Raw genomic sequence first — 22,556 nt, forward strand, 5'->3', positions numbered from 1 at the left:
TACATATTGTTATTGGTCATAAGTATTTGGATATGGTAAAATTTGTAACTCCTTTTAGCTGCTTATTACTACAACACAATCTATTAGTTTCGCACTGCTTAGCTTACAGAAATAGTAATGTGAATAATTTATTATATCTACACATGCACCATATAGCTTGTAGAAACAGTAATGTGATGAATATATGTATGCGTTAGCAAAACATGAAATATTAAAATGCTCCTATGTAACTAAGGGAATGGTGTAAAGCAATTATGTTGTTTCCCCCACATCTGCTGACTGACCTCTCCAAGTGATAACAAACAGAGCACCAAACAGATAACAAACCAGAGCACCAGAGAAGAATTGGAGAATTTGTTAACTCCTTATCAGAGAGTGTGAAACAAGTGGGTGGAAAAAGAAGAAGAAATAAAATATACTGACCTAACCCAAAGGATGTCATGCAGATAAGTTAGAGTGTAAAACCAAAGAGCTCCTGAAACATCAAAAAGCTCACAAGAATGTTTGAATAGTGTATGAAATACATGAATATGCATGTACCTCAATAATGTAACAGTATATAGATAACACTGTCTTAACCTACCAGCGTGTTCTTTGGCCGATAGCCAGAAACCCCAGCGCTGGACATTGTCCCTTTTTATTCCCTTATTAAACTTTTAAAAATTCTAGAGAGTGAACTTAGTTTTTCAGACTGAGATTCTATAATTACCCGGTAGCCACAAAGCTGAGTTAACAAATGTGCTGTTTAAACAAGGAAAAAGTATTTCAGAAGCGGAACATTTTAAAAGCAGACAGCACGGCTAATCCTGTCAATCCTTCCAATCCAAACCATTCTATGATTCTAAGATGTGATTTGAGCAGGTCCTGCCGTTAAGTCAGCGACCGGCTTTTGAAGGATTACTTGTACTGACAGGCACTGCGGCGCCGGTATTGCATTTTTCTGTGCATTACACAAACGGAGGAGCTGCAGCATCCGCAGGCACTTCTCCTGGGGTGGGGTGAGGACACAGCCCGTGCGCTCCGAAGGCTCCTCCCAGCGCCGGGCCCCGGGGCGGGCTCGGCCGGCGGGGCGGGGCGGCGGCGCGGCCCGGCGGGTCCCCGCTGCTCCCCGCGGCACAGGCGGGGCCGGGGCCGCCATGCTACCGGCGCTGCCGGACGGCGATGAACGGGAGCTGGAGAGCAGCGAGGAGGGCGGTGGTGCGGGCGAGGAGCGGCGGCCGGAACGGCACGGCTGCACCTACCACGGTCTCTATGGCTACCGCAGGTGAGGCGCCGGCATCCCCCGCGGCGAGGCCGTGCCCAGGCCTTGGCCGTTCCCAGCTCCCTGAATTCTCTATATTTTTTTTCCCCCTCTCTCCCCAGTGAGATTCTTTCGCTCCTATAATGTACCGATTCCCTGCTCCTGTTTTTATTCGCCCTCGGGCCGTGCCTTTTCCCTGCTGCAGCCCCTGTTCCCTGTTGGTGTCAGGGCTGTAAACTCACTCCCGGGAATCCCTTGGGTTCCAGGTCCGTGCAGCAGGGAGCTGCCGGCGGGGATGGCAGTGCCGGCGGCGCCGTGGCACACACACCCTCCACCGAAGACTTCAGGTAAAGCACCACAATCGCGGGTATACCCCGATTTGAAGTCTTTGCCTTATTGCTGTCAGATTACTGTTAGGTCCTCTGCAGTCCTTTCAAAACACAGCTGCCTGTGGAAGTATTCTGGAGTCCCCATGCCACTTCTTCTGGAATACCTGGGGAATGGACACATATACAGAGCTCAAGTAATGTATTAAACAGAAACTATCATCCTTGAGTTTGAACTCGCTTTTTTTTTTTGCAACTAGTACTTGATATTGTTGTATTGATTTAAGTTTTTCATGTAGGTAACATACAAAAAAAAAATTATTCATTTTCAATGGACATCTTTCCAAAAGCTCTGTATTACAGTTGGGGAAACATAGGAACAAAGAGGGCAATGTCTTGTCTGTAGCTGCTGGGAAGGTCAACATGAGCTGAGCACATCTCCAGACTCCTGGTGAGTGGGCAAACCACTGACTGCTCATGATGGGCCAAAAGTCACAGAGCTGCCTTAGCTGTCACCAGAGAGAGATCGCGGGGATTCCCCTGTTAGAGGCAGGTTCTGCACGGGCTGAGAGACACAAAACAATAACATTTGCCTTTTGGTAATGATTTCTTCTGGTTTTTAAAGCCTCTCCTTACTGGACACCAATTTACCAGCTGAAGCAGAGACGGAGTTGCGCAGTTTCATCGCTAAGCGTCTTACTAAAGGAGCACTGTTTGAAGGAATGGGGAATGTAGTATCAGTGGGGCTGAGGTAAATTTTTGAAATTATTGGTGAATGAGAGCTGTAAGGAACATTGGCACATCTTGCCTGCCTGCTGCTGCACTTAGGTTTAATCCTGATTCTGTGTTCTCAGTCTGTTGCTGCTGTTAATAACAGCCTTACAAAATGGCACTTTCCTTTTTTAGGTGACTTTGAGAAAAATATTGTTTTAAATAATTTATTGTTTGAATACTTAAAAAATACTTCAGATACTTATGATTATTTCCTTTTAAACTACTCTGATCACACAGAAGAAAAAAGAAAATGTCTAAGACCTGCACCTATGGCTGCACCTACCACGGCCATAGGAGCCACCAGTGCTAAGGGTTAAAACTACCTCAGAAATCATGTATGTCTGATTTTTGCACTTATTGTGATGTATCTGGAAGAAAGTACTTTTTTTTTTTAATGTTTTTCTTTTCCTTTTCTCATAGCATACCAGAAAGTAGAGTTGGTTGTTACTACTGTCGTTTCCAACAAGAAAGTCTTCTGGAAATGGCAACGTTGGAATCAGACATCAGCACTCCAGAATATGTGGTTTGTTTCTTAGGTGGCTCAGAGAAAGGTCTGGAACTATATCCTTACCTTTAACTTTCTTTACCTGTATGGAGAGGGAGATGATGTAAAAATTATCTTGTCATTTTGTCTGTTCCTACTTGAAATCAGCTCGTTTGTGCATACCTTCCAGTAACAGAAAAAGTCAGTAACAGCCATATACTGAAAGGAAAAAATACAGGTCTTAAGTGATGCATCTTATTTTCCTTAAGAAGATACTTTCAGGCTTGAGCTGGACAAGTACATTCAAAATCTGAAGATAAACTTTGATTTGGAGGTAAAGCCTAACTTTTTTTTTAAGTGATGAAAATTAGTATTTATATAGATTATTTGCTAAAAGGATATGGAAGATCTAGTCTATAGAGACAAAATAGGGGTTTCAGGTACCAGTATGAAACACTGGGAGAGATACTTGACTCACTGTAGTACAATGAATGTCTAAAGTGCTATCAGCCACACATGCCAAAAGGAAAAAAAGAAAGGGAGGGGAACCTTTTTGTGTCAGTCATAAAACTCTTAAATGTTACAATTAAATTTAGAGAGAAGAATAATCAATAAAAGGTGATGGTCTACAGGGAACTTCTCAATATCCACCTTGATTTTTACCAGTTCTGAATGTTAAGAAAAGACATTTGTGGGTTTCTTGTCACATTTTTCTAGTGGAAGTTCTGCATTTTAAGTCTGTTTGTCATCCCATCTGCTGTTGCATGGTCTTCACTTAATATATACCATAATATTACAGTTCTGGCTGTTTTTTAAAATGCAAAGCCTTTAATTGCTGATAAAATGAGGCTTTAAATGTCAAACTCATTACTTAGTTCACTGTAGTTTGAGATTAAGAAGGTTCCAACATCCAATTATCTTAGGTTGAGTAGATTATTAATAGGCTTCTATTGGTGTAGAAAGCTGATTTGTAGTTAAAGTTTCAATATTTCAATGTGTTACAGCAAAAAAATTTGGAGACCTGTGTTAGCCCCTACCTGAGGAGCTGGTTTGAGGATGCCATCTGCCCTATCCAGAGGGTTGTGCAGCTCTTCCAGGACAAACTTGCCTCTCTGCTACATGCTGTAAGTGTATTTAAAACTGGGTGGCTAAAAAACCTCCAGAAGCTATCTCAGTGACTCCAGCATGGTTAAAATGTTTCTTGCATTTGCCTTCCCAGCAGGAAGAAATGAAAACTCTTTCCTTGTTGTTGTTTCTTGTTGGTTTGTTTTTTTTTTTTTTAAATTCAGACCAAGTACTTTTCCCTTGCTTATTGCTAAAGAAGCATGTAACAATTTCTTCTGTCATTTTAAAAAAAATTACCTAATGGTATCCACACTGAAATTAGAGTAAGAAAATCAGCAATAGCATGAGCAGCATTAGCAATAGCATGAACGTGATATAATCCTATTAATGAAAAGGGGTGTTATATTGTGTATGTGCCTTGTGTAATTCACTGGAAACAGAAAAGAGACTAATCCTAAATCTAATCTCTGAGTTTGAGGAGGCTCTGGATGGAATAGCTAATAGAGTATAACTGCTGAATTTCTTCTGAGTGTAGAACCAGCTGCAATGGCAATAATACAGAGTACTGCCTTGACAAGAACAGTCTTTAAAGTACCACATTATGTATTTATTGCTTAGAACTGCAATATAGCAACAAAAGTAATACTGAAGTTGCATCCAGCTTTTTCCCATTTTTTTTTGTTTCTTTTTTTGTTTAAGGCTCTGAGTTACACTCCTGTAGAAGTCAAAAATGCAGATGAAAGAACAGAAAAGGACATTAGCAGGTAAAGATACTTTGAGCCCATGGAACCTCTGAGTAACTTGGTTGTGTCTGACAGTCACCTTGGTGTCCAGGTGTTGGACACCTTGGAGTTGTAAAGGAGCAAGCAGTTGACAAAAGCTTTCTGTGTCAGGTTCCTGGCAGCTGCCAGCCTCCAAGGGCTTGTCCAGGAAGGCACAATGACCTCCCTGTGCATTGCCATGACAGAGGAACAGCACAAGTCCATGGTTATAGACTGCAGTGGACCTCAGCCCCAGCTGCATAATGCAGGTGAGATTACAGCTGGGAACACTTCATGTTGCTGCCTTGGATCCATCAGCTGCTGAGAGCTGTGACATGAGAGGCAGTTGAGGATATTCAGAAGCTCATGGGCTCCTGCCCAGAAAGTTTGGGTTCTGTTTTCCTATGAGGTACCAGAGTTGTTTGTTACACCAGACACACTGGAACTCTGGGTTGAAAATGCTTAGTAATAAAATCCACAGTTTCATTTAGTTTGTGGACCATGAAAGTATGAGTTGTACAATTCAGGGAATCTGCAAAACTTTTTTTTCCTGTTGTGGTTTTGACAAATGTTGGGAAAAGGGATTCAACAATCAGAACACACTTGTGTAATCACTGTAGCTGTATTTGCTTTTCTTTTCCATGTGTATTGTTTTTCCTTAAGACTCATTTCCTGGCCCAGGTATCACTTGTTATGTGAGAGTGATTAATGCAGCTGTATATTTATGTTGAGCTCATTTGCTTTTTCTCATCTCATCTCTGTGGTCCTCTGTGTCCCTGATCATTTAAAAGGAAGCAACAGATTCTGTGAGGACTGGATGCAAGCTTTCGTGAATGGTGCTGAGGGTGGAAATCCATTTCTCTTCCGGCAGATTTTGGAAAACTTTAAATTGAAGGTACCTGTTCATATATGTTAAAGACTTGAAAAAGATATTTGGGTTACTGAGGGAGCAAATACTATATGCAAAATACTATTTTGCAGTGAATTAAAGTTTTAGGTTATTACATGTCTATATGTCATTAACTGATTAACTCTGAAGCTTAATTTGAGGGCTGGCTTACTGTAGTTGACAAGAACAGCTGTAAAGTAATATTAAAGTTTCTTCAGTGAATGCTTCAAAGGTGCTTTCTCAAATTTAAAGTAAGACCCGTCTTCTTTGTTGCTGTTGTTTTCTTCAAATACTGTTAATCTGAACCTTGCACACAGTTTCATGCAACTGGTAACATGGGTTGAGTAGCTAATACTTTTTAACTGAGCTGCCATAATAGAATTCTTGCTACGTGTTGGACTCATCACATTGTGTCTACACATTTTGCATCATTGCTGTAGAAGCTATAATATTCATCCAAGACAATATTCAATTCTTGTATTACTCTTAAGTAGTACTACAAAGTTTCTACTGGAAATACTTTTGTTTCTCCTGCTATTTATCCTTTATTTTCCATGATAGTGTGTTTTCATTCCATGTAGGAGGATAAGAAAATGCTCTGTTACTCTTTTTCCAGGCTATTCAGGACATTAACAACCTGAAGAGGTTCATCCGCCAGGCTGAAATGAACCACTATGCTTTGTTCAAGTGCTACCTGTTCCTAAGGAATTGTGGCAGTGGAGACATCCTGCTGAAGATTGTGAAAGTAGAACATGCAGAAATGCCAGAAGCCAGGAACGTAGTGACCGTCCTGGAAGAATTCATGAGAGAAACATCAGTGGCTTAAAATATCTTATGTATAAATAATTAATTTCTGTGCAGCTATTGCAGGAATTTTAATTTATATTTAAAAGTATTGCCTAAGTCAAACCTTAGTTGCAGTTTCACCTGCCTTTCCTTATTTTTAGACAAAGCACTATGATCTTTTTTAATGTGTAAATATCAGATAATACAAACTCCTGCAGAGTTTTCAAATTCTCCAACTGACTTGCTCCTGTTCTGAGAAAATCATATTTGATTTTTACAGTCATTGCAAGACCAAACCCAAATCCCTTATCTAGCAAACATTTCACTGTTTTAAATATTTTAAATATCTTAAAAATCACTTAGATCTGGCTACTGTGTTTTAATAAAGAAGTACAAACAGCTGGACAGATCTAGATAATGAATTGATCATTTTAGTTTAGATTAGAGAACCTAGGTACCAAGTCTGTAGCTGGTCTCTGCTTTCAAACTGCTGGTTTGTTGTGCTGCCACTGGATAAACAAGTTGGTAATTGGTATGAAACAGCTGCCTTAAGACTGAACCGTTGCAGTGATCAGTTTGTATGTGTGCAAACCTACACATAACAGGTATGAGAAATTCCCAGGTTTTTTGATGAATCCCCTCCTTCCTTAGTCTGAGATGTAATCAAGACCTTCTTATATTACAGTTTTGCATAACTAAATAATCTTACGTTTTTCAATCATGAAGAAACTAAAAAGTTTCCACATTTAATGTTAAGACATTTTCAGAATATGAAGTATATGAACTTCCCAAATTAATTACTCAGACTTTAAAACATTTCACTGTATCAGCAATGGATTCTTACCCACATCATGTGACATATAGGCAGCAGAATACCTGAAGAAAATCTTAGGCTACAGCTGGCATAAAAACTCATCAAGTCTCTGCTTCATGAGGTTATGAGTTCATAACCTCATAAAGAGGGTGATTTCTGCAAACCTGATAAAAGCAGAATTCCCTGTTGGTTCCCTTTGCAGCAGAGGATGTTTTAACTCCCCCTGAAACAGTGCCTGTAACTAACAGCTCAGTGTCACTTGTGCTGGTGCTCTGTACTGTGAGGGCAGGAATTGCACCATGTTGAACCCATAATAAAGTTGACAATAAAACATTGAAATCCTCAATAGTGCGTCTATAAATTGTCAGTGAGTGTGATCCTTGATGTCTCCTGTTCAAAACACTTTATCCCTCAATGCAGAGGACCTGCAAGTGTGCCATCAACAGCCAAGGTTACATATGATGTAGTTGGGCAGGGCAGAGAAGTAGCGAGAAAGAAAACAAACCCCTCATTCAGTCATTTGTAGGAGCTCTGAGAAGTAACGAATGTTTTCCTTCATCAGTGAGTACAGCAGCATCACTCAATAAAACATTGCTCCCCTGCCTTTCTAACAAAGTTGGAGCACTGATTGTTCAGTTTTTTGGCAGATGAGGACACAAGAAAGAGCTCAGTGCTTAAAAAAGAAGTTGGATGTGAAGAACAGGTAGCATGTATGGTGCTAGCAGGCTGTAACACCTTTTGTATGAGTTGACAAAAACTGACAAAACCCACCTTACCTTTGTGCTGAAAGTCCTCAGCTAATGGAGAGATTTGAGTGTCTCGGGAAGTTTAGTTCAGTGGCAGAGAACTGACAGCAAGAGCCGAATCCCACACACGGTAGCAGGGATCTGCCTGTCTTAGGAGTAGCACATCTGACAGGAACTGCTCCTACATCTGTCTCTTCATTCCTATAAATTACACTTTAAACCAGTGTTTCCCAACAAAAACACAACTTATTTTTCAAAATAAGCCTCCCTCTTCCACACTGGTAGAAGGATTTTTATTTTAATCAGCTGGGGGTTTACTGCAGAGCATTTTGGATATGTTGTTTCCACTGTTGATTCAAGAGATGAGTGTTGGCTCTCAGATTTGAAAATATTCAGTAGAGACTGATGTTAAAAGAGTACAACCCTCTTCCCCAGTAAAAAAAAATTACTTAGATGTAAAAAAATGCAAAAAAAATTACTCAAATGTCAACTTCCCTGCAGTTCTGAGGTCACTGCAATGAAGGGACAGCTGCCAAAGGTGGGACAACATCTGAATTTCTGTACAAGTCCCAAGCCAGTTCTGCATCCTCATTAGATCTTGTGGAGAAATGAAGCTGCAGTTCACTCTCCCTTTTATCTGTTAGACAGACATAAAAATGAGTTACCAATGTCATTATTAGAAGATTACATGGCAAAGCTCCAAACCAATGGATCTTTTGTTAAATACCATGTTAACTGTAGACAAACTTACAAAACTGTCCTTGAAAGTTCTTTCTTGGTTCTTTTTTTTGGTATGTGATACAGAACAACTCAATTTTATTTAAAAAAAATAAATATAAAAGATAAATGAAACAGAAAACAAACAAAAAAAAACACCAAAAAAATTTAATGGATTCTGCGCTCAAATAATATTGTCACAACAAAAATATACAGAATGTACACAATACAAAAATATTTGAAAACATACAATAGCATCTTACCTTGCAAATATCATTTTGTTTTACTAGCCCTTCACAGGGAAAGTACCATTTGTTCAGTATTTTAAGGCAGAAAATTACGTAGTTTAGTGCTTTGTGTTTAACACTTGGATGTGGTGTTAGCATTAGCAGTGTAAGCAAAAGAAAAGCTGCATAAATCTGGCTTTATTTGCAAACTGAACAGACACTGTGGGAGTCAGGAGAGAGTCAGTGACAATGTATGTATCAAGCTCGCTGAAAATAAGGTACTTTAGCTACTTAAATCATAGGAAATATTTTGTGCTCTGTGTTGTAAAGTACCCTGAAACATTTTTTCTGTACTCCTACTGTCATATTAGAAAGCTTTTTCCAATTAAAAGCCAATGATTAATGGTGACATTAAAATGCATTTGCCTTTAAATAAGCTTGGTTTCTGTTTTAGGTGCAATTCTTTTTTACAGAGCTGCAAAATGCACTGCACTCCTTTATAACCAGCTCATGGCATCAGTGATTAGAGAAGAAATCTTTGAGTTCTACCACACAAAGCACTGCAGAGCAGCCACCATTGTAAGGGGGGCAGAAGAGCAGCAATATTCAGAGGTTCTGGCCTGGGCTCTCTAGTCCCAGCTTGCCCCCAGAGGTGGCTGGTGCTGAACTGCCACATCCCCATTCTCCAGTTCCATTTTGGGCAAAGACAGTGGATGGGTGTTCCAAAGCAATTGGTCTGAGCTTGAATCTTTGTAAACAGGCTTTGAGCTCTTTACTCACTGAAGGATGTGTGAAAGTTCTACCCACCATCCTGTGAGACTAAATATTGGCAGAGAACAGCAGCTGCCTTGTGAGGTCAGCAGTCAGCTATCATGCCAGTCACCAGCTCTGAACACGTCAGATTTCATCCTCCATGGCCCAGTTCAAACTGAAAGGGCCCAATCTGATCTAAAACACATGGGCAGTATAATCCAACAGAAGCAGCAAGGTGTTGGGATACAGAACCCCTGAGATTTATTTCTAGTAACAATTTCTCTAGCTTCCCCCCTCCCGGTTGATAACATACTTCCCACTGCCAAAGGAGCAAATAGTGAAAAAGCACAATATGCCACGTAAGTGCTAAGACTCCTCATAAACTGATAGGGAAACAGTGACACATGATGTTGTCTTAAAACTCAGCGAAAGTAAATTCATCAGCACTTTTATGACTGCTACACCTCACTCAGAGATTGTTTCTGGAAACCTCCTCTCCTACAAATGCATGACAACTCTCTCCCTCCTCCTATCTGTGCTACTACCGCTGTGTGTTAAACTAATCTTTACCTGTCTCCAAGCATCTAGGAATAAAAGGTGCCGTTTGCAGTCCCCGTGGACTTTGATCTGCCTGGTTCTCCTCCCCAGGGCTGTCGCAGCCCCTTGTCCCGCCTGTGGCCGGTGCTGCTGCCCGCGGCCGGCAGGTGTCCCTGGCAGCTCCGCATCCAGCGCCGGCTGCTCCGCCTGCCGCACTGCTCCTCATCCTCACGGACCTCTGCTGCAATTAACTCACTGCAAGGGAAATCCACCACACAAACGACTGCTTTTTTTTTCTTTTCTCCCCCAGGTGTTGTGTCCTCACTCAAGGACACAGTGTAAAATAACTTGCTCCGCGGTGCTCTGTTCAAACCTGTACATTGGTGACAGTCTTTGCCTTCTGCTCTAGCATTGCACAGTCATAAAGTTCAATAGATTCATGTTTTATCTAACTGATGGAAAATCCTAGCAGTAGCTAAAATAAAACCACAACAAATCACTGAAACCAGTCCCCCAGTGGATGCTCCTTCAGGAGCACACTGCTGACTGTGACAGGTTGGAACCATGAATGAGCAGGATGGAGAATATTCCACCTCCAACATGAGCCAGCAGCTTCAAGGACATCTGGAGGTGACACAAAAGCCTGGTTGCTGTTAGCTCTGTGGTGCTGCAGCACTGTGGCACTCCTGGGTGTGTTAGAAGATAACATAACTGGAATTCATGATACTCTGTAGAAACACAGCAAGTTTTCACACTGTAATTTTAATGATTAAAAAAATAATTAAAAAGCTTTAGCACTTTGTGCTGCTTCTGGCTCCATGAGCTGACTGATTCTTAGCAGACAACAGGCTCTGTGCATAAAATGCTCCATATATGGGGGGAAGATTTCAGCTTTGATGAGCAGGAATGTGAAAGGTTTCATTCCTTCACCTACAATAAATCTAACACTGCCTTAAAATCTGCCTTTCTGATCCCCAGCGTTGTTTGTAGACTTGTTCAGGCAGGGTATGGGGACACAGAATGAAGTCAGAAAGATGAACAACAGCTTAAAAGAACAAGTCAGAAGATCAACTTCAGAGCTGTTTTCAACCAGTTCATGTAAACTACACTCATCTATGGAAGAAGGACCAAGGAAGGCTGTCTGCATTACTTGGTTCAGCTCCCTCCCACGCCTGGACTGAGTAAAGACATTTTGGCCATGATCAAGCTGATCAAGAAACTGGTGGCTCTTGAACTTTTATCTTGTTTCACCTCAGAGCACACACTGGCAGGCACAGAAAACTTTACTAGTAAAAAACTCATGGGCAGTAAGTAGCTTCCAGGTGAGAAAACAAAAATTAAAGTCAATTGGAGCACATCGCACTCTGGTAAATTATAGGCAAAATAATCTGGGTTTTTTTGCAATTGAAATTTTCTACCAAAATTTTAAAAGCTTTCCTAAGATTTCAGAACTCCCATTCTTGGTCACCTCTGTTTTGAAGGCATCTGTAATGAGAAAGGCTTAGCAATAGGTGAGGGAAGGAATGTCCTCCTGACTTGTTAACCATGTCAGAACTCTCCTAGCTCCCACTCTCCTTCCTGCCTGCTCCCAGGGGGGTCCAGGGCTACAACTCTCACTGGGCCAGCACCTGCAATGGTCTGTGGGAACTCTCGTGACTGCTGGGATCTGGACCCAAACTGCAGAGGTAAATATGCTCAGGGAACCAATCCCTTCTCCAAAATGATCAGAGCTCTGCCTTTATCCCTTCCTCTTGGTCCTCAATGAGGGCCCATGAGCAATGTACTGGCCATGCAGAACAAAAGTGCAATTGCCCTCAGAAATCTTATTTCTGTGCACAAAGGTGGCGAAAATTGTTTCTTTTGCAGGTAAGGCTTATTCCAGGCTGCAGAAACACTTAATTTCTCTCTGCTCCTTCTGAGGCAACAGAAGCTTTATGGGTGCATCTGGTGGGAGAGAACTTCATCCCTCAAGAGTTATTTTTCCATAAGAGGCAAAGAAGGGGGCAGCTGATAAGCACTTGTGGATGTCCCCTCGAGAAAGTCAGACTCCTACTAGCTTGTGGTATCATCTGGCAGCATGGATAGCACAGCTGAGAGAACAAAGCCCACAACACAGAGACATTTTCTACAGAGCAAACACAACTGCTATGGTGCCTGTGGGATGTGCAGTGAAAGACTCTGGTGGCTGTGCCTGGGCACCAGGAAATAGAAAAAAAGGAAGAGAGTAGCTTGTCTGCAGAGACTCTTATGGCTGCTTTGTCCATCCCATTGAATAGCTGGGTAAAGGGCAGAGGAAAGGAGGGTACCCACATTCCTGGACTGTAATTTGGCAGCTCTCTAAAGTGACAAGCAAAATAAGCACCTTACAGAGAAGAGTACTTATAAGCTCTGCTTGTGCTACCGATGCCCCGTGTGGTCCCCAGGTCTGGGCAGGGAACTCTATGAACTGTGTCACAGCCAATTCACAGATTGCCTGAACTGGGCTTGACCAATGCTGAAGAAAAAGGCATCATTGCAACTAACTGTTGTTTGGAGCTCCTGAACATCCACTGCCTCAGTAAGAGGCATCCTCAAAATTTGGAAGTCATATTAAAACCAATTTTATCCATTTCACAATGATCACTGTAGCAAACAACATCCTCTCCACTTCATTGGGAAACCACTGCTCCATACAAACTGATTTAACTCCACTGCCTTCAGTGGACTTGGCCCCAAAAGGACTGTATGGCTGTAAAGATTAGATAGTTCCCATCCTGGGCTGCTGGAGGTGATCATGGTCCCACTTCCCTAGTAAGAACCTGCTGGAAGAGTTGAGATTCTTTCTAGGAGCTGACTGCAGGCCAGGTGATAGGTCAGTGTGGCCAGAAAAAATGCAAGAAGAAAACAGCACCTGATTGTCGTCTGATAAAACCACAAATGAACATCTGCCCTCCTTTTCTTCAACCCTCAAAAAAAACCCCAAAAAAACCAAAAAAAACAAACAACCTAGCCACGCCCTCTAGCCACAGTAGGCTGGGGAGGAGGGGAATAATTACTTAAAATCAAGTGAAACATGCACAATAGAAGTCACTTCTGGCTGGGTGTTCACAACACTCTAAGATTCCCAATGTTTATAGTGCAATTTCATTTGACCTGTAGTTGAAGTCTCCATCACTTTGTGTGATCAAGTTCTACCAATTCCTTTGAAAGTTGTGCAAGACAAGTTTCAGCATAGGCTGAAATACCTTAGGAACCATTCAAGTAATTAGACAGTGGCACTGGTATGGCTGAACAGTCAGATGTGTCCAAAGAAACCAGACTCAAGCTGCCTTGTGAGTACCATTTGAGTCTCTAATTAATAAATATCTGCTCTTTTCCCCTTTTAGTGTTCAGTAACATTGAGGAAATTCACTGAACTATTTGCCATAATTCCAGCACTGACCTGGAAAATACAAGTATCTCACAGAAAATATAGATGTGTGGTAACAACCTAAGCAGTCAGTGCCCAGGTGCAGGGCAGAAACTGCAGGGCATGGCCAGCCAGAGTTACAGAACCCACTGGATTTGTGAACAAACTGATCAGCCCACTTTTTCATGAGATCTTTAAGCACCTCCTCCAGCACACTCATGTGTTCAGAAGAATCATCCTCCCCTAAGTTAAATACAAAAATAGATACTCCATCTTCATTCATTTAACACAGCTGACAGATGACTTCTGCTCTCCAGTTTTCTGTCCCATGTTTTCAAGGAGGGGGAGGTAGCTTCAGATCCAACAGACTGTAGGCAAAAATATTCCAGAAGATGGCAAACAAGACAAAAATGACGTAAATAGAAAGGAAGATCCACCATAAAGTCTGATCTTGGAGTCTCTGCTCATAGTTCCTCAGGATGATGACACCAAGGGTGATTCCAACCATCACCCCTCCCAGGTGAGCCATGAAGCTGGGGTGGGGGCATGGGGGGTAAGCGGAGGGGTGGAATCGCAGCCAAACGGCTCTTCCAAATTCAAAGCTCACTGGAACAAAGAACAAAAACTAAATTAATTGTTTAGGTTTATCCTTTCTTAAGCCCATGTTGTGGGCAGCACTGTATCCCTGAGGAGACACAGAGGAAGAAATTGCCTTGTATGGTGAGCACAGGGAAGCTGTGGTTATGTTAGGGCTGTGGCACACAGACATGAGGTCTCTCCAGTGGCTGGAAAGTGGTCTGGGTTTGTGGTGAGAGTGTAGATAGGTTGGGAAATATTCACCTCCTGAAATTTATACCAAAACCATAACAAAAATGAGCTAGAATTTGAAGACAGCTGTCTGTGATGAACACAGAGTTTAGTTTCCCTTATTGCGCCCCTCTGGGGATATGGCTGGAAGAGAATTCATCGGTGTGGGTATAATGCTGCTGCCATCCCAGACAGGATGTGCTCTAGGAAACCCAAGTATTATCATTATGAAAGCATTGCCTGTTTGAGATGGCAAAGAGAAGATGTTTAAGTCCCACTCCTTCACAAACACCACAAGCTACAGGTGCTGGCTAATGACAAATCCTTGTTTACAAATGCTTCTGTTGAAAGCCAAAATCTGCAATGGAGAGCAATCTGGTTCCTGCTGCCAGAAGGTCCAGCTGCAAGTTCCTATCAAAACTGCTGCAAAGTCAAAACCCTCTGAATCAGCATGTACTATTATGACAAGGACAAACAAAACAGGACTGGCTGCACGTGTGCCAAGCATTGTGTGGTACTTACTACAGATCAAGGCAACGGCCATGCGCAGCAGTTTGAATTGGCACTTCATTCCTGACCAGTTCTGGAAAAGAGACAAGGAAAACAAAGTAATGCTGCACACAAACCTAAAGGGATATTACATTTAGATCCTGCCACTTGCCTGACAACTTCTCAGTGCATTCAAGCCCTACTGTGCTTTTTCAATGCTACTTTCTGTGCCTCAGGCTCCCTGAAATTCTGAAGCTCAGATCTTTGGCAGAGCATAGAGAAAAAATAAAGACTTCAATAAAAGCATATCTAGGAAACAGTGCCATAAGAAAGCCTGGACTTTCTGTCTTCAGGCTTGGTTATTAACCAGTATAGTGGAATAAAAATATCTGAGCGATAATAAGAAATCATAGGAGGAATATTAAAATTCCTCCTTTTCCACTTGCATAATTTTAAGGCAGGAAAAGAGATCATGTTTCGAGAAACTCAGATGTATGACAACATTGTTATTATTTATTGTTATTGTTTAGTATAATTATTATGAGATTAAATGAAAATTTGCCTATTGAAGGCAGACTTCAATACCAAGATACCAAGATCATCAGGTTTCTTGTGAAAAGCTCCTTATTTGTCACACTGAAGAAATAAAAAGAATGCTTGTAAACTCTTCAGACTATCTCTAATGGCATTTGGGATGGCAAAAATGCAACCTTCACAAAATAAGTAACTGATTTTCTCTCTCCACAGAGAGACCTAACCCAGTCAGAGAGTTCTGAGCTCGTAATACTGTGCTGCCTCTTCCACTTTTCACTTCCATGTAGCTCCTTTGAATCCCTCCCCTCACTCTTTTCCTTGGGGTGACATACTTTATTGCTTCCCCTGTTGGTTATTTTATGTATTTAATTCCAATAATATTTATTTTTCCAAGCAGGAATGTTTCCATTTCCTTTGGTTACCAGGAGGCACCAGGGAACAGAAGATTCCAGAGACCCTCCCTAACACAGTCCCTGTTCTCCCCAGCTGTGCCAGACTGAGCTTTGCCAGCAAACAGCCAGCACATCTTTCAGCGTGGGAGCATCACATCCAGATAACAAGTGAGCACAGAGAGACGAGGGGGGGAAAGGAAAACAAAAAAAACCCTCCACCAGAACTGGAAAGGCAGCAAAAATAATTTCAGATGAGAAGAGAGGCAGTGGATAATGGAGAAATAAGGATGCTAAGATAGCAATCGTTAAATAGATTTGGCAGAGGCCAATGAGTAGTGAAATGACAGATCACTTTGTGATGTTCTAAGTCTGGGAAAGTAACTGCTGAAGACTCTCCACACTCCTCTGGAAGAGCCTCTCCCTCTAAAGCAAACCAAAATTTCGTCCAATATCCCCCTCTATCCCAGTGAATTGTGGTGTTAAAGAGCCCTGTGTCTGCATTAACACCCTGAAAGACAGAGGAAGTTGTCTCCTGCTTTCCTTGGCACAGTGGCAGGGAAAACAAATCACACTGAAAATAACTGTATATAGGGATGCCATTCCCCAGCAGAAACCCTGTGCTGCAGGGGTAGCCCCTCTCCTCCACTCCTGACCTCTCTGCCAGACACTCAGCTGTCTAATGTGGACAACAACCTCAGCTCATTCATGCTCTGAAAAGCTTGAAGAAGGTGAAGGAGATCAATTCTGCTCAGGATATCTCTCACTTCCTAGCTGTTACAAAGCTGCCTGGAGCATCACTGTGGGTCACAGCTGGAGCCTGCTGACTTTATTGCAGACAAGCATCAAATACGAGGTTTTCTTTTAGGCTTGACTCCAAAACCACCACACAAACACATCTTCCAGCATCCATATAAAGATCTTCTGTCTCTGCTGCAGCCACGTCACATTATCTTCCCACTCAGACCCAGGGGAGGAGCATTGTCCTAATTTTTATGGTTATTCTGCTCTGATATTGCTGGTACAGGACAGACATGCCACACATGAATCTTCTATCAGCAAAGCCTTTTTTGCCTGGGGTCAGCTGAGGAGTCCCCCGGGCAGCTGTGCTGGGCTTTGCCACTACCTAGCTGAGGGCTGGGGATGAGCTCCTGTTTCCAGCCTTAGAAGAATGACAGTGCTGGCATTTGCTCACCTTTGTAAAGTATTTCATGAGGGGAAACAGCAAAAAGATGCATCATTAGATCACCCAGAATTCAGTCTGGGTTTTACAAATGGAGATAAGAAATATGCTGTACATAAATGCACGAAATGCTAAATTTCCTTAGATACCCACTACAATTACATAGCACATGCAGACAGAAACAGGTCTGCCACTTCTGCAGAGCCAGTCTGCTTTTCAGACATTTGTCAGCCATTGCATGGAGAGCTGATAGCCTGGAGAACACTGATAAATCTTGGATTACCAACATCTATAGATTGTCCTGGCAAACTGACAACCATCAGGGTACCAAGCTACCAAGTGCAGGGTAATATTTCCATTCCAGGATCACACCACTGAGACAAGACTGGTGCAAGCTATGAATGACAAATAGCTGGGTCAGGCCTTACTTCCAGCACCTTTGGGCCACCAGACGTGGCTCACTCTGAGGTCAGATGGTCACTCTGGTACTCACCATCACAATATTGGCCAGGTGAGCGGAGACAAGAGCATACACACCTCCAGAGGAGCCCACCACCGGCGCCCTCATGTCGGCCACTGACACTGCCAGGGACCCTGGGGAAACAACAAGGCTTTGTGACAATTGCTCACCAAATAAACATACTCTCTCCTACCCTACATCCCTGCTACGGCCTGTTGGTGCTAATTGCTGCAAGCCAAGAATTCAGAAAGAGAAGGAGGGGGAAATTGACTGACTTGTGAAGGCAAGTCAGTCCTGTCAAAACAGCAACTGATTGATTCCTCTGCACCTACTTTAAAAGCAGCCAAGCAAGGCAGCAAAGTGTCTTTAAACTTGTGCTGCAAAAAGGCATTTATTCCCTGATTGAAAGAACAAGGATACAGGAGACAGACAAATGTCTGTTTCCCACCTGAAGATAAAATAGAAGTAGCTCCCATGTTGGCAAGAAAAATATCAGCACAGGGAGAAGGAACAAGGGACTTGTAACTTAGCACAGGCCTCTGATCAAAGCACAGCCTATTACCTGTAAAACTCCGAGGTAAAACTAGTCAAAAATAACCTGGATGGAACAAGTAGGCACATGACAGCAAAATGACAGGTCAAGTACGTAAAGGCACCACTAATAATACAGCCAAACATAGATATTTCTTCTTCTATCCCAGTTGGAGGCTTGGATCAGCTCAAAGCTCCTTTCATTGCCGGCTTTAAGAAAAATTTAAGCAATAGAGGGAAAGGCAGATTTGCTGTCACAAGGAAGGGATAATGAAGATCTTTGTGATGAGTGGGATGGGAAAAAGACATATTGGAAAGTCTTGAGAGAGTCTTTGGTAGTACAGAATCTAATGAACTTCTTTACTAATTGCCCAACTGATTCCAGGTCAAGAAAATGCTGAGCTTCCACCAGCCAACTCTGCTGATAGCTCCCTCCTTCCTTGTATGGCCCTGAGACTTCTCAGCTCTTAAACACTGCCATCAAGTAAAAAGTTAATGAGAAATAAAGGAAGGAGTAATAAGAATTTGCAGTTAAGTCCTCAGACACTGCACTGAATGCCTTGATTTCCAGACTTAATGTGTCTTAGTAAAGCCATACAAATGAGAAAGAACCATAAAAGTTGTGGCCTAACTACACTTTACTGTCTATTCCTGATTATTTAGGAGCTGAGTTATCTTCATATAGCCTCAGCATGAATATACCCATTTCCCTCTCTCCTAGCACATGACTAAGAATAAAGCATGTTTCATAACTGGCTAAGATATCAGTGAAGCTCTGGGGTTTGGTAGGTATATCAGTGTAGAAAAGCTATGTCTGGAAAATTGCAAATTGGGCATCACTTTTGTTAGTGCTTGTTAAAATAACAATCGGGGACAGTGGAGCTGCTCTGCTAACTCCTTTCTCTGCATTAAATATTGTTGGTGTTTGTACCATGCCTAGTCCTGTGTCCTAGTCCAATTATTCTTTCCACAGTGTCTCTCCTGGAATGCAGGATTTATTAGTACTCAATGCAGCTCATTCTACAAAGGGTTTATCTGCTTATTATGGAAAAAAAAAAAAAAGGTGGCTGGAAAAAAACAAACACTATAAATCTTGAACTAAGGCAGTCAGTCACTGTCTGAGTTCCACTGTAAAGCTCTTGGTTGTTTTCACACCCTCCTCCTGTTTTAATTAGATGTTGATCTTTTGTCAGCTAACTTGCATCACCTCCAAACTGCTGGAAATTCCAAACATAAATAAAAGCAATTCAGCACAAACTAAAAATCAATCAGACCCCATGGGTTAATGGTGAAATGAATTTTCCAGATTTCTGTGCATTGCTCACAATCTATGACCAAATACTTCTTGCTTACTTAGTCTGTAGAAAGGTGACAGACAGGACAAATGTACAAAGAACTGGCACAGGACCAGCATGACTCCACATTCAGGAAGATCATCTAAATCTAAGCTATTTTAAAATAACAGGTAGTTGGTGCATTTTTAGCAGGTCTCCTAAACACAGAGTCTATGGCTACATAGAAATAGATGTCAAGTTGTACCATATTTTCTATGTCCAGCCTCACAAAGGATTTCAATGCACAAATCAGTGAATGCTCCTCTCCACAAAGCATGTCTCCAACTCAAAAGCCAGCACAGACCATTTTCACTGCTTCTCCATCAGGGGCATGCAGAGGTGTCACTTACCTGCCACAACTCCTGCAACGTACACAAAACTGATCCTCGCAGCTCCGTGCACCATTTCCAGAGGAACACCAACCAAGAGCTGAAGAACAACATTGAGCCCAAGGTGTTCTATCCTGCAGCAAGGAAAAACAACAGTTGTCCTCTTTTCCAACTCTTCATCTTCTTTCTCTACCACTGAGACACAGATACCTTAGAAAGAAAATCAAATAGCACCCAATTCACATAAGTAGACTAATGCTGGGAAAAACAGTGATTCCAGAAAAAATCAGACCCAAAGTTGCAATGTTTCTTCCCTCTTTGCTGCTTTTTTGTATCCACCCAGGTCCTTTCAGCCAAAGACCTCGTACAATGTTTGGTTCTTAGTCGAACATTTTTTTTCTTTTCTCTTTGCTTGAGGAAGTTAAATGACTTGTCAAAAAAAAACCCCAAAAAAACACATTAAGATGGCAGCAGAGCCTGGAACAGAAGTGAGAAATTTGATCTGCTCCTCTCTTCCCTCCTGATGATTCCAGTTTTCCCTGCACATATCACATTGCCATGATGGGGAGTGGTTGTTAGGAATGAGGTGCGTATAGAAGCCCCAAGAGAGCTGCCATTTCCTGGTGCTGTAATGCTGCTTTATAGTATGGGCTGTCTGACCCTCACCCTTTTCTGCTGTGCCTACTTCAGTGGTCAGAATGGGAAGCAGAGGGCATTTTGATCTCTGTTCAGATGCCCAGGTTTACTCACTGACGCTCTCTCTTCACCCACCCTGGTTCCCATTACAGTCAATAGTAAAACTCCCATTGAACACACAGGAAAAGGCTGGGCTGAGAGAACTCTTCCAGAAAGCCCCACTATCACACTGTGCAGGACCACTTGCTGCCTGCAGGCAGAGTGTGACAGCTCAGATGTGCATATTGGGTAAAGACTCCAGTGCAGCAGATTTCCCCTGAGCTGAATCAATAGCTTCAAAGCAAGTTCTCTGTTGCGTTAATCAATACTACTTAACAAATCTGTCCTGCCACCTTTCAAAGCTCTATACAGATCTGTAGGATCTTCCAGTGAGGTAGTAACAGCACCAGGCCCTGAACAGGGTCCTCAACAGTCTGCTGGTGTCTGAGATTTACCCTGGGCTCACAAGACCGTGACCTCACCAAATGGTGACATCCCACTGGAACCTTTCTATATGAAGAGAACCTGCTTAGGAAAATGATGGATCTAAATGACCCAGTGGCACCCTTAACACAGCAAGCCAGCATCTTTTGGGGAAAAGAGAGCAAAGTACCTAATACCTTGAAAAGAAAAGGGTTGCTCACAGGCAGGCACTGTCAAACTTTGGTTTACGTTTTATGCATTTCCACTGTTTTGATCTTTTTTATGTTACCATAGCAATTTCCCATATACAGCAGAGAAAAACACTGGTGGTGAGATGCAGTAATGACAGAACAGTCTCATAAATGAGAATTTTAAAGTTGGACTGCAAAGAAGTGCTAGGAATGATACTGCAGAAAACAGCCCTCTCCTGATATCTTAATAAGTTTGTTTCCATCTAATTTCTCTCCAAAGACGAATTTCCCTCCTGCACAATACACTCAGCAATTTTTTATCATGGGAAACTGATGCATGCAATTGAGTTCTTTTATTGCCTTCCTCAAGCCTTTTGAAGCCACTGGGCATGGTCAGCACTTGCCCTGATCCCACATGCTCACAGAATGCAGGAATTAAATTAGGAACAACCAGCAAAGGTCAAACTGAGATCACTGAGATGAGTCAAAACATCCAAGTGCCCTTTCACAGAGAGGAGGGAAGAAGCTTTGGCTGGCACAGAGTCAACATCATGAGATGGCACCTGACATTTTCACATAAAGCACTGGCTCTTATTTTTCAAAGGAAGCTTTTGTAAGAGCTCAGCAAAGTTTATCCTGGACTCTGAAGTGACTGCTCTGATTCACAGCTGTTCTTAAAAGACTTCCCAGGAGCAAGCCCATTCACTTCTCTTCCCCATCATTCTAAGAGCTTTGAAGGCACCAGAGTCAATAAGAACCCATAAAATATAATTACCCTTTGCCAGTGCTGAATGTGTCATTCTTGAAATGACAATTTCATTGATTTATTAAGGACTTTCTCCTTCCCTGGGATCAAATAAATGGGACTGAGCATCAATGCAAGTCATTAGTTATGGCAATGATACAAATGTGTAGACTTCAGATATCAATGTCTGCTTTCCATGAAAACAGAAGGGCAGAATTTACAACTTTGCCTTTTCAGCCCTTGACAAAGCTCCCTCCATCAGAACCAACACACAATTCCATACATTTTTGGAATCTTTCTAGAGGCACCGTCAGCCAAGCCTTAGCAACTGCTGCCTTCTCAAACACCTTCTGGCTGCCACTTGCTCTTCAAAAAAAGACAGAGTGCACTAAATTAAGGAGCAGTCCACATTACCATTTAAAAGTCTCAGCTGGAAGCAGGATAACAATAGACCCATGGCATTGTGTTATCCTCACATTTTCAAATGAGAGGAGAATGATGGGCATCCATTAAAAAACATTATTACCTTTCCAAGATTTATCTGTTTCCTTCACAAGAAAGGAGCTTAACACAGAGAAGTTAGAAATAAAAGAACATTTAGTGTAACTCCAGATACTGCAGATAAATCACAAGGTTTATTGCTCCAGTGGGACTCTCCATTGTTTTAAAGGCTGTGTAGCTAAAGGACTTGGAATCCATCATGATGAGTCCCCTGCTCACCACCTTCCATTGTTCCACTCTGAGCCAGCCAGAGATGAAACAAACCTGAGGGATTTTTTTGGCCAGTGAGTGTGAAGAATGCCAGAGAACTGCCTGCTACAAGGGTGACCTGGCACAGGTTAGGAAAGTATGCCACAGAAAGGCATTTAATGCTGGGAAAGCTGTCCTTGTGCAGGTGTTTCTCCTCCAATGGATCCAAAAGCAATCTGTAGTCATAGAAGTGATGGTAAAACATCACC

General features: G+C 42.1%; 2 protein-coding genes across 4 annotated transcripts in view; one reads left to right on the top strand and one right to left on the bottom strand.

Annotated features, from left to right (window-relative positions):
• The first annotated feature begins 1,079 nt into the window (after positions 1-1,079).
• C21H17orf75 (chromosome 21 C17orf75 homolog) lies at positions 1,080-7,485 on the top strand. The gene is made up of 10 exons (XM_005526686.3): positions 1,080-1,264; positions 1,507-1,587; positions 2,192-2,317; positions 2,761-2,901; positions 3,101-3,158; positions 3,829-3,948; positions 4,589-4,653; positions 4,783-4,919; positions 5,442-5,545; positions 6,156-7,485. The coding sequence occupies exons 1-10, from the start codon at positions 1,137-1,139 to the stop codon at positions 6,363-6,365; spliced, it is 1,170 nt and encodes a 389-aa protein (XP_005526743.1). The 5' UTR covers positions 1,080-1,136; the 3' UTR covers positions 6,366-7,485.
• A 1,267-nt stretch (positions 7,486-8,752) lies between these two features.
• The window catches only part of RHBDL3 (rhomboid like 3), a 60,927-nt gene continuing 47,123 nt past the window's right edge, over positions 8,753-22,556 (bottom strand). For all 3 annotated transcript variants that reach the window (XM_088065549.1, XM_088065551.1, XM_088065550.1), the window contains 4 exons: positions 19,585-19,697; positions 17,403-17,503; positions 14,837-14,897; positions 8,753-14,113 (listed from right to left, as the gene is read on the bottom strand). In XM_088065549.1, the coding sequence (XP_087921675.1) occupies positions 13,842-14,113; positions 14,837-14,897; positions 17,403-17,503; positions 19,585-19,697 (547 nt within the window). In that variant the 3' untranslated portion in view covers positions 8,753-13,841. The remainder of the gene's footprint in view (positions 14,114-14,836; positions 14,898-17,402; positions 17,504-19,584; positions 19,698-22,556) is intronic.

This window comes from Pseudopodoces humilis, chromosome 21 (assembly GCF_049639895.1).
Source record: "Pseudopodoces humilis isolate 2021_Gansu_Grassland_sample_001 chromosome 21, ASM4963989v1, whole genome shotgun sequence".
Taxonomy (NCBI): domain Eukaryota; kingdom Metazoa; phylum Chordata; class Aves; order Passeriformes; family Paridae; genus Pseudopodoces; species Pseudopodoces humilis.